At 41.9% G+C, this 12,378-nt stretch overlaps 1 protein-coding gene across 1 annotated transcript in view; it reads right to left on the minus strand.

Annotated features, from left to right (window-relative positions):
* Positions 1 to 4,888: 4,888 nt before the first annotated feature.
* Pon2 (paraoxonase 2) overlaps positions 4,889 to 12,378 on the minus strand; it is a 32,343-nt gene continuing 24,853 nt past the window's right edge. The window contains exons 4-9 of the mRNA XM_021655165.2: positions 11,825 to 11,990; positions 11,152 to 11,278; positions 9,308 to 9,508; positions 7,204 to 7,285; positions 6,336 to 6,464; positions 4,889 to 5,709 (exon numbers count right to left, since the gene is read on the minus strand). Of these exons, the coding sequence (XP_021510840.1) occupies positions 5,551 to 5,709; positions 6,336 to 6,464; positions 7,204 to 7,285; positions 9,308 to 9,508; positions 11,152 to 11,278; positions 11,825 to 11,990 (864 nt within the window). The 3' untranslated portion in view covers positions 4,889 to 5,550. The remainder of the gene's footprint in view (positions 5,710 to 6,335; positions 6,465 to 7,203; positions 7,286 to 9,307; positions 9,509 to 11,151; positions 11,279 to 11,824; positions 11,991 to 12,378) is intronic.

Raw genomic sequence — 12,378 nt, forward strand, 5'->3', positions numbered from 1 at the left:
GATCAGTCCCATGCGCCCCGCCCGCCTGCAACTCCTGGCAGGTACTCCGTACCCTCGTACCCTCGTACACAGTGTTGGGGGCGGGGGTCTCCGCTCTCTTGCTCCAAGGCTCAAAGCCACTTGTCTGCTTGACTGTCAAGGAAATGTGTTGCTCTTTGGATTCAAGTTTTGCTCTTTGGATTCAAGCCCACCTTTACGGGCCGTGGTTCAAGGCCACTTTAGAGTGCAGATTCCAAGGCTGCCTCTACGCCTGGAGTTCAAGGACACATTTCTGCCTAGGATTCAGACCTCATAAGGCGCTAGTCCAGATCAAGACCGCTGACCTCTGGCTAAGGTCAGCCGAGCTCTGAGCTGCTGCGGTTTGAGCTCACAAGTTGGTTTCTTAAAGCCACAGATCTTAACAAATCTCAGCTCCACCAGCTGACAGAGGTGGGAGAGCTTTTGGGTTCTGGCAGGCTAGATGCAGGAGGAGAAACTGCTCCTGAAACGTCCCAAAGGAGAGAAAACGCTGAAAGCCAAGCTCTTCGATTCATCCTGCCCCAGGAATTGGAGCTCTGGACTTTGGCTCCAGATCTCCTTGGTGCCTTCAAGGTGCTGGACCTGGTTGAGAATTCAAGTCCATCTCTCTGGCAACTTGAAGGATGAGGTGAATGAAATAAAAGGGACGTAGTTTTCCATGGGAGATTCTTGCTCTTCTTTCCTGAGGACTTCAGGTCCTTCTGGTAAGAGCACACTTTCCTCTCAGGTAAACAATAGTGTTGAAGAGTCTGAAGATGGCGGGACACTTGAGGTGAGAGAACATTGCACCTTCAAGTGTCATCTATTTTTATTTACTAACAAGAAGTAGTAGCAGTAGAATTTAATTTTGTTTTTGTTTTTTTTAAAGAGACTTTTTTAAAATATGGAGGTTTTTTTGTTATTGTTTTGGTTTGGTTTTTGTTTTTTTTTCTAGACAGGATTTTCTGTGTAGCCTTGACTATCCTGGACTCAGTTTATAGACCAGGCTGGCCTCGAACTCACAGAGATCCTCCTGCCTCTGCCTATTCCAAGTGCTGGGATTACAGTCATGCGCAATCTCGCCTGGCTGAAATATGAAGATTTTATAGGGTGAAGAATATCAAGGGAAGTATCCCTTGACCTACAGAATACCTAAATACAACATTGGGTGCTGAATAGATGGCTCAGCAGTGGTAACGAACACTCACTGTTCTTGCAGAGGAACTGGGTGCCAGAAAAATGTTATGACATGAGTTTTTTTTTCTCAAAAAATAGCTTAGTACCAGGCAATGCTCATTTTGCCCAGCATACAGTGAGCCAATCACTTTAAGTCTTTCAAGAGAATATTCTCAAGCAAGCCAAAAAGAGAAAAGACAGACCCAGGTCTTGAACCCACCTTCCTGAGGCGAGGACTTGAGGCTGTTTATAGGATAAAGAAGCAGGTGGAAGCCACTTGGAAGTAAGACCATCAATAGTCAATGCATGGATCTGTCCTTATGACCCTCTATGGAGCACATGACATTGCAGTCTTTAGCAGCGTCTGAGGGTGGAGTTCAGGGCTGCCCCCAGCAGAAGTTCTGAAGACTTGATGTCCAGCTCGTGATTAGGACAACCATTTTCATCAGAGATGTCACCCACAAAAATATTCTTGGTATCCAGGCGGTTTTCAGTGTTAGTGAGTTATAGCATCATCTTGGGGAAGTCAGCTGAGCACTCATGTGGTTAGGATTGGAGGACTGAACGTTCAAAGCCAGGCTGGGACTAGATATGAGTAAGATCCTGCTTTTCGTTTTTGCTTTTAAGTGAAGCTCGTGGATTTGAGGGGAGCAGCAGCATTCTCTCGGATCCCATCCTCTCAATATGTTGGCTGTCTAAAGTTTTATTTTGCTTTCTGCTCTAGTAAGAGGCACAGTTCCTTGAGCTATCAAGCTCTACTGAGAATTATAGACCTGGGAGCAAAGGTCACTAATGGAGCACTTGCCTAGAGTACACGAGGCCCTAAGTTCCATCTCTAATACATTAAAAAAAAAAAAAAAAAAACAAACCTGAAAATGTTTACTATTAAAAATTTGCAATGGAAAAAAATTATGTTTTATACAGGCTAAGAATTCCAGGTCTGGAGTGATTATTCAGCAGTTAAGAGTACACACAGTTCTTGCATAGGACCCTGGTTTGATGCCCAGCACCAAAAGGCAGCTTACAACCCTCTGTAACTCCAGGCCAGGGGGATCCGATGTTTTTTTCTGGTCTCCATAGACACTGTATACCTCTGGTACACATATATACATGCACAAAACACACACACACATTTTTAAACAAAAAGAATTCCTACTCATAAGAAAAAAGCGAACATCCTTCAAGAAGACTAAAAACAAGAAAATCCAGTGAAACAATAGAACTCCTTTACATATCTAAGAGGGTGCTTTTATATAATTGAGTAAATTATAATTATATAATTATACAATATATTGTATTATATAATTAATTAATATAAAATCTCAATGTTTATTCCTGGCTGGCCTGGAACTCACAGACAGCCACCTGCCTCTGCCTCGCAATTGCCAAGATTAAAAAAGTGCCCCACAACACCCAGCTAACAAGGAGTTTAAATTCACTTGTAATAAGAGAATGAAAATTAAACGCATTGGAAGAAGCAAAAGCAAAAAGCTAAGAGTATTAATGTCACACACACACACACACACACACACACACACGCTCCACCCAGGCTTCCTCTTCTCACAGGCAGAGATTCTCTCATGAAAACTGTCAGGAATGAAGAAGGGGAGAAGCCATGGGAAGGCAGGTGAGGTGGAGTTGCTCCTCTAACTTCTTCACTGCTCTCCTGCACAGTACTCAGCAGACTAGGAAGGTGCTTGCTTCAGGACAGGACAGACTGAGCAAATCACAATCTACTGAAAAGACTTTCTTTAGATTAGTTACCAGGAGTAATTAAGCCATGTAAAACAAAACAATAATACTGCATAGCTTATTTGATTTTCCTTGCTCCCCATATTAAGTACTCAGGTGTCATTAAGCAGCTAAGGTTTTATTGAAAGGGATGAGGAATAGAAGTATAGGCTAAAGAGACAGCTGGGTGGACAGTGTTTGAAAGAGTTTCCAAACTGGAATATCCACCCCACATAAAAACTGGGCATGGCTGCATGCTCCCGTAGCCCCAGTGCTAGCGGAAACACAGACCTTCAGATTCATGAAGACACCGTCTTAGGGCAAGGAAATGGAGAATAGAGGAAGGCACCTAAATGTCCTCCTCTAACCTCTGCGGATACACGCATGGAAACACACACACACACCACACACACCACACACACACACACACACACAAAGACAGTGCTGCCCTTAGTAATGCCAAACCCCAACTGTAGTTTCTGTCATTTGGGGCAATGAAGACCAAATGACCCCATCATTCCGCTCAGCATATGATCATAAAAACGTCGTCATAAATTATTACACATTGTACTTGCTGTTTGATAAGACAATCTCTCCTACCTATTTTAATACCTCAAATCAGGGTTTATTGAATCATTCCTTGCTTGCCTAAGGTAAACAAGGCATGCACTTATTAATGCTCACCCCTTTTGGCATGATTGGAATTTTGAATAAGTGTAACGAACAACAACTTTGCTTGATGCCTATTGTAGTCTGGTATTTCTTACGAATGTGCCTTTTTAGATAGCTAGCCATTGGTAACATCTCCTAAAATTGAAAACATCCCCTTCTCTAGATTGTACCCTTAAGTAAACAATATTTAATCTTGCCTTATTCGTCTGTGACCTAACATTTTCCCCTTGGATAATAGAAACAGCAGGAAACATTAATTTCCTTGGTCCTGAAGCACACCCCCAGTTCATTCTTAACAGAATGAATTGAAAAAATCGAAAACAATAAGTAACAGAAAAAGTATAAACACAAATACAGGCTAAATGAACCAGAGCCCAAGTTTAAGAATACTGCTGCAATTTCCATTTTAAAGCCATTAAATCATTCAACAAAACACAGAACTCAAATTGGAATATTAGAAACACACACACACACACACACACACACACACACAAAACAGAATACAGTGTTTACCACAGGAAAAAGGGTAACTATGAAGCTCAGGTTCTTTGGCTGCAGCTTCATGTAATTGCTAGTGGCCTAGGGTCCAGCATTAGAAACAGATTGATAGTCAACCCTTAGGAGGTGTGTGACCTTGACCGACTGTGAAATGTTAACAATGATACAATATTGACGTCTGCTCCCTCTAGGCTGCAATTAAGATTAAGTGAATAATGAGAGGACCACTTCCCAATTGCTGGACTTTTGATAACTAACTGCCAAGAGTCTTAATGGTAACCGTGGAAGATGCGGGGGAGGGGAGTGAAACAAAAAGCTTTGATAAGTGACAATGGCGATTTATGTGGAAGTCCTTTGTCATTAAAAAAAAAAAGACACAGGTGACAACAGAAAGGAACATGTAAGTCTCTCTTAGGACTCAAAAAGGCTTTTTGGAGATGGAGTGAAAAGAGCCTCCTGTGGTTTTGGCACCTGGACCCTGACCCTGCAGCTGCCGCCTGACCAGGCAGGCCTGGACAGCTGGCTGACCACATCTCTCCTGGATTTTGGTCACAGCTGCGTTCACAGAGCAGGTAAGACATAAGATGCCAACTCCAAGCCTTTACCTCCTCTCTGTAGCGAAGGTGGGCTTCTATTTAGGAACAGAACCTATGGGAGATGCCTTAAGGATTGAAAGTTTGAAGGCTGTGTGATGTAGGTGGGTGGGTGTCTCTGAATTTGAGGTCACCTTGGTCTACAGAGCGAGTTCCAGGGCAGCCAGTTGAGCATAATGAGATTCTATGTCAAATGAAAGAATAAATAAAAATGTGAGCTGTTATTTTATTTCATTTCATTTTATTCAGTTGTTTTACTTTATTTTTCCAACAAAGAGCCCCTTTCCATTGAGCTTTTCTGAGAAATTAACATGGCTATTCCTTCCTGTCCAACTGAATCCCCTGGGAGTCACCTCCCTCCCGATCTCCTCCTGAGAATCTCCTTCACGTATTAAACCCCAACAAAAACCTGGATTTCTATTAGTCTTTAATACAATTCTAAGTTATAAAACAGTAAACAAAGGTGGAAGTACAAAACATTGAAATGCCGTCTATCAGTAGTCCTGAACACACACAGTGGTCACATCCCTGGGACTGAGGCCGCTGACATTTTCATAACATGATCTGTTTCAATGGACTCCGACATGGTGGAGGCACTGAGGTAAAAGCCCCTCTGTGCAAAATGCATTCACTTCGAAGGAAAGCAGCTTTCTTCTTTCTCTCCGGATCAGTGTTAAATAAAATAAAATTTTCTTCTGCTGCTAAAAGTGCATCAGAATTATGGGGCCTTTTCTTATTGAAGTAAAAGTGAGCTATGTATATGGTACATTCCTAGGTCATTACTGATGGTTAAATTCCCTCAGAATTAGCAATTCATCAAAAGATTATTTTGTTAGAACTTATTGCACTTGTGGTGCCAAAACAAACAAATAAAAACGCCAATTCAGAGGTCACAGTACAAGGCTCTCTGGTATAAAGTGCCTACAAGAAGTTTCCTGTCATAGACGGTTGCCACGGAACTTCCCTGGAGGACAGACCCGTTGTTGATATACACTGTAGTCACTGATGGCCTCTCCGATAGAATGTTCTGGATTCGAAGAACCTACGCAAGAGATACAAAGTGTTAATAAAGAACCCACACACCCACGCCGCCCAGGCCCCAGGAATTCCGTGTCTTCCTCAATGACACCTGATTAAGAAGGCATGCTGCTGCGAGCAGCAGTCACCAATCTCCTTAATGCTTAAATTAAAGTGCTTTCTCCAGCCTTCAAAGGGAGGACCTTTTAAGGCGCCTCGTCAAGCCATGCCAACACAGGATTTTGTGTGATTACAGCAATTCAACATCAATGGAAACAGGCTCCCACTACTGTGCCCACTTTGACGCTGTCTCAACGCGTGTACAAAACTCATGCCATGTGGAGAGTTGACAATAAACCAGGTATTTTTAAGATCGCCGCGATACCACAGGAACAGGACCCGAGTCTTTATCAGAATTACTTCTGACTAGTTATCACCATAATTTAATGCACCAAAAGATTGCTTTTCTCAAAGCATTTGAACAATGTAATACTCTGCCAATTATTGGCTTAAAGCAATTACAAAACCACCTCGCAGGTTTATTGTATTATCGGTCTAAAAGAACTAACAAATCATCCTAGTGACAGTTTATTCCATTATTAGTTCAAGGGACTTGAATAATTAAGGTTGAAAAACTCAAAATATAAAAACCTCTGACGAGGGAGGATGGTTCGGGTCATACACGAAGAGCTTCTGGCCATTAGGGTGACAGCCGACCCAGATGTCGCCCGACGAAGGATCAATGGATATATTGTCTACAAGCGTGCCTAACTGCAGAACCTTGGAAAGAAATAATGTCAATATCTATGATGCAAGCAACTTGATTAAATAATTTAGAGCTAACCTTTCCTGCTCCCATGCATGTGGGGACATTACACCCCCCTGCACCTGCCCTTTCAACACCGACATTGCTCAAAATAAATTTAATGAACTGGCGTGGGGTCATTCTTCATCTTCTCTGAAAGTAAGAAAACTAGGGTGTAATCCAGCTGTCCAAATGATGATGATGATAATAATAATAATAATAATAATAAACCCCTTTTGTTTTAAAAGATTCCCAACCATCACTTAGCTTAAGGAAGTCCATCAAAGCAAGACAGGAAATTCTTAACTTAGTAAGTATTTTGTTGGCAGAAAATAATAATGAAGGGCAACCCAATTTCTACCTTCATTTATTATTGAAAAAAAAATGAATGTTCATAAATCTTCATTTGAAAACTCAACTCTTTTCCATTGTGAAAAGTCTTCCTGGGATTCATTAGATGTCCTCAGTACATCAGGGAACAGTCCTAAACCTGATGCTAATATCACTCAGTCCACTGCTGGCTGCAAGCTCTGTCCATCCTAGTGACAGATGCCAATGAAGTTGTCTTGTTGGACAGGTGAGATCTAAGAACATGGACTAGCTGCTCTGTCTGGGCCCAGGTTATGTTTTCAGTGTGATAGTCTTATAGTTAGCCTCACTATAATACTGCAAAGAGCCATCAATTAACATCCACACAGGAAACTAAATATTTACCTTTAATTGAGTTAAATTCATATTAGGTTGTTTTTCCAAAACATGGATTTCATGAGCTAATAGGTCAGCAACATAGACATACCTGTTCAGAAAGGACACTGGTTAGCACATTCTGCCAACACAAATGACTTAACACAGCAGAAAAGAGAAAGTCCTGAAACCTGTTTAGGAATTCATAGAGATGCCCTGGAGAAATGCCTGAGAAAGGACAACTTTTAATTAAAAAAAAAAAAAAATAAGCCTTCAAAATCAGTTCAGTGGTACTATAACAATCATGGGTATTAAATTTGTTTTCAAGTGATTTGTAAAAAAAGAAAAAAAAAACAATTGAGTATAAAGTTCACAATATTTGCCATTGAAATAACAAAAGAATATAATTTAATATTTTTAACATGTTCATATAAAATTATATGGGATGAAATACTTTAAATATTTCTTAGTTTGCATTGATATTTAGTAAAATATTAGTACACAGAGAGTCTTAGTATTAAGATAAGTATTTATCCAAAATTGTGTGTCTATATACCTAAGGGGAAGTGAGTGAGGTTAACTCAGGAAATTGGAAGCCAGTATTCCATTGAAGCTGTGTCACTGAGCAGTCTTCCTCTGTGAGGCCAGAATACCAGACTGTGTAAGAGCCACACAGGGAAGGGACACAACTTTGCTCTTAAAACATTTCCAACACATGCACCAGTTCAAACTGGTTTGTGCACATGAACCACCTGAGTCAGTACCATTCCTAGCACCATGAAAAACACTTCAGGTGTAGAGACTGGAGAAATGGCAGGGTGCTAAAATGCTCTCAAAGAACGGGGCGCTTGCACAAGAACAGGAGAATGAAGCTTTCTGAAAGCAAGTGAGCCAAGGCAAAGGGGTATGAGCAACAGAGGGGTGTCAGCAACCTAAAGCGATCTTGTCTTATGGCAAGTGTGGAAACAGGAAAGGGAGGGTGGAACTTCTCCATTACAGCAAGTCTGACCTTTCCTCCCCTGACCTGACAGGGACCTGGATTCTACTACACGCTGGGAATAAAGAAAGCAACTTGATGACTGAGCTCCTGATGAATGGGTTGGCTGAGTTCAGCTGACTGGGGCTGTTCTTTCCAGCTGGTGCTGTGGTGGGCACCTGGAGCCAGATATTGGGATGGCATAACTGGCCACAAAAGGACATCAGTGTCCAGAGTACAAAAGATGGAGGTAGGTTGCTAGCAAACTGCAACAAACACAAAAATATGCTAGAAGTGGGAAAAATACAGCTCTAACTGGATAGGGCTGACTGGGCCAGTTGGACAATGGGGTTTGAATGATCAATATTTGTTTTCTGTACTAAAAAGGAAAGGGACAATTTGCATCTAAAAACAAGGAAGCTTATCAAAGAAGGTCAAATTCATAACACATTATATTTGTGGTAGTTTCACTCATTCAGTTCAGTAAGGCAGAAAAAAAAAACAACCTAAGAATATAATAACCTTTCTTCTCCGTCGTGATTGTGCACATAAAAATAAGAAAAGGATTTTGTAAACAACTCAGCAACGTATTTTAAGGCTATCATCAAAAGGATTCACAACGTGTCTATTCATATGGGTTCATTCTACAGAAATTTTAGGCAAGCATTCAAATGAAGTAATGGTTATCTTTCCTGGGACTTGAACCCAGATCTATAGAAGTCCAAACTCCTCAAGTTAAACCATTGTGCATTGATGCTGGCTTAGGGAGTTCTTACTTTAGAATGTTAACTGGGCATATTGTGGTGGAAAATGAGAAGCAGAAAATGTTTTGAGACAGGAGGTAAATAAGCAAATTACAAATTCATCAACAGAGAAACGGTTAAGCCAGTTCAAAGTCATCCTTATGATGGAACAATACAGTCAACAGAATGACATTAATTAATAATTTAAGATTTTGTTTTGAAGGAGGAGTTTTAAAACCTGGCATTTTTGCTTTTTGTCCTATACATAAAATGTCAACTCAGTCTATCCTAGTGTTATTTAGTATGCAAACTAAATCGTTATACTTAAATTAAAAATGGTGTATCAAAACTGCCTGGATTTGTTTATCAAGACAGTTTACTTAGGCGTGCAGATACTACATGAGGGACTGTGTACTTTTTGTCGGGTGAAATATTGATCCCATTGGCTGAATCGAATCCTTCTGCCACCAGCTTGACTTCTTCCGGGCTGTAGTACACAACATTTGCCCAGCGTAGGTTCAAGTATGTCTCCAAATACTTCAAGAAAGGATCCGTGAAGTAGTGGTCATTGGTGGCGTAGAAGTGGGACGGCCCAACGGCTACGATGTCATTCACACTGAAAGAGAAAAATATCACCGGAGAGGGAATCAACAGCCTTATTGTCTCCATGTAGATTAGGTGAGTGTTCACAGCCTTCCCCCGCCCCCAAGAAAAGGGACACCCTAACCAGGTGATGATGCCGAACCACAGGCAATGTGCTACAGAGGCAACTGCAAGAGTACCAAGCAATCAGAGGGCAAGGCCTTTTGGCAATTGTGGCAGGATCCTTTTTTAGGAGGAAAGAGATCTAGCCAGATGCAGTGGCACACACAGAAATCCCGGAACTTGGGAAGCAGAGGAAGGAAGAACCTGAGTTCAAGCTCAACCAGAACTACACACACACGCAAACACACATACACACACATTGTGTGTATGTGTATATACAAATTTGGTCACAGCATCTTCTGTTGGCCAGGCTGGCTTGGGATTCACTGTGTAGCTGATGGCAACCTTGAATTCCTCATTCCCTGCCTCTATCACCCAAGTCCCGCTAATACAGGTGTGGGCCATCATGACCAGCTAAATGCATGTTTTCCGATGCAAGCATTACAGGCTTTAACAGCTGCCTATAAAGACAGAGCTGCTCGGGTGTGGAACTGGACAGGGCCCAGCTGTCACGAGGCTGTCAGTCACACTTAGCCCGCCTTCATTTATTCTGCTGCCGGACTTTCCCGAGGTCCCTTGCTTAGTCATTAGTCAAACTAAGGTTGACTGTTCAATTTCTACCTGACTCAAAAAGCTGCCAACCTGGGAATGAACAGGCATTCAATAAACACTTGCAGAGAGACAGGTGATGGAATGGTCAGAGAACACAGTGCTTCCAGTGAGAGATTGATATGCTAAAAAACAATTACCATTTCCAACCAGTTAGGCAAAGCTGTTATTAAATTGAAATTCCAATTATCTTATGCAAAAATTTCTGAAAGAGCTGCTTTCTTCTCTGTCAAATGAAAAATTCAGAGCTACAAGAAAGGCTTTTTTTTTTTATTTCTGAAAAAGCTCCACAATTCAGAAGGTGCCTGACTGGCATTCCGTGCTCCTGTTTATTATGAAGAGCATTTTGGGGAAGAATGATTGGACATTACATGCTTATAACCTAGACGGGGAAGTAAAGATTAAAAAATATCTATCAAGTTTAAGCTTAAAGCGGCAGTCTAGTGCAAGCTGGGCTGGAAGGGATCCAGGAGTCTCCTTTAATTTTGTACTCTCCCTCACTGTCATTTGTGTAGTAGTGGTCCGCTTCCATATTGGATGTTCAATTCTGCAGGGATATTAGCCCACCGCCATCATGAGTGTGCTTTGTATAAAGCATGTAAGCCCCACAAAAGACAAGCTATTCGTCCAGGGAAGGCCAGGTACTTGAGTGCTAAGTTATTTGAGATGACAATGAAGGCCATAAAAAGTGGTAGGGTTTATCTTCTGGTCTCAAAGCGGGCCTGAAGAGGGATACCTTGAAGGCTGGTGTTTCATCATTTCTCAAGAAAGTTGGTTCAAAACACTGATTATTATAATGAGTGTCATTGGCCATACTTCTGATCTACACAGAAACTACACACGCACACACACACACACACACACACACCACACAGACACTCCTACTACATATGTACGTGGAAATGCCAGAGATAACCAGGCAAATGAGATCAAAGAGGAAAGTACCTTGGGAGGAGCTCGTGCTTAATTGTCTTCAGGTGCAACAGAGAATTTTCTTCTTCTTCAAATTTAAAAATTTCCACTGTATTCTTGAATTCTGGGTGGTTGACAACAAAGAGATAAACCGTATCATCTGAAAGATGGAGAGAACACAGAGTTACTTCGTAAGATACACACTGGACCTGTGGGCAGGCAGTGACACGTGAATACCAAGGGCATGTGAAGGTTGAAGGCCTAAGCTGTTCAACGACCTAACACATTCTTCTTGCTGGCGCTTCCCACGACCATTGACCTGGTGTTAATTCTGATCACTGGTCCCCTGACATTTAAGAAGGAGTGGTCCCCACTCCACTTACAGAACTCGTACATTTACAGAATCGTTTGGAGATATTACTTTTGTGTGTGTGTGTGTTCAGTGATCACAGGTATATGAAAAGGGCAGGAAATCTAAGCATCCCTTTGATTGTTAACCGTTACACATTTCAAAATGCAGCTTGGGAGACATGTGTAGAAGCTGTTGGTAGGAAGAACACAGGCTTGTTTCACTAGGTCACTGTCTCCTTCAGGTGTGTGTGTGTGTGTGTGTGTGTGTGTGTGTGTGTGCGCACGCGTGCTATTTTCCACAGCCACCCATGAGGCACTGTGTGTTTCTGCCCCTCAGCAGCTCACCAGCTCTTACCGCCATCTATGAACGTGCTAATGCCATGTGGGTTAAATGAAGCCAAATCAAAGCCCCAGCTAACTCTTAACTCCAGTGCCCTTGGTCTTTCTTCTCTGAGATCCATCATCAGTATCCCTCCAGGCTTATCTGGTGCAAAGCTGTGGAGCCCTGGAAACTTGAGGCCCTTTGGAAAGAGTTGGAGGAAAAAAAAAATTAAACACAAAGGCTTCAGTACCTTCCTGAATGGTGTCTACAGTACATGAATGATTAGTAGCCACTTAGTTAAAGTTGGTCCCATTGAGCCACAAATACAAAGAAAAAGGTGGGAAAGACAGCTGGGAATGCAAAAGACACAGAACAAAAGAAGAAATGAGAGTTGGGAGCTGGAAATTGAACAATAATCTTTGTTGAGCTCTGACAGATGATGGAGGCGTTTGTTCTCTTGAAGGGATACCAAAGGGGTGGTAGACTGAGAAATCCCAGGCAAAGCTGAGGATGAGGAGAAGGGACAGTCATCTATGATATGTGGAAACCCTCACAACCCAGGCCTGCACTCTGCTAGAGTCTGCAAG

Source organism: Meriones unguiculatus, chromosome 21 (genome assembly GCF_030254825.1).
Source record: "Meriones unguiculatus strain TT.TT164.6M chromosome 21, Bangor_MerUng_6.1, whole genome shotgun sequence".
Taxonomy (NCBI): domain Eukaryota; kingdom Metazoa; phylum Chordata; class Mammalia; order Rodentia; family Muridae; genus Meriones; species Meriones unguiculatus.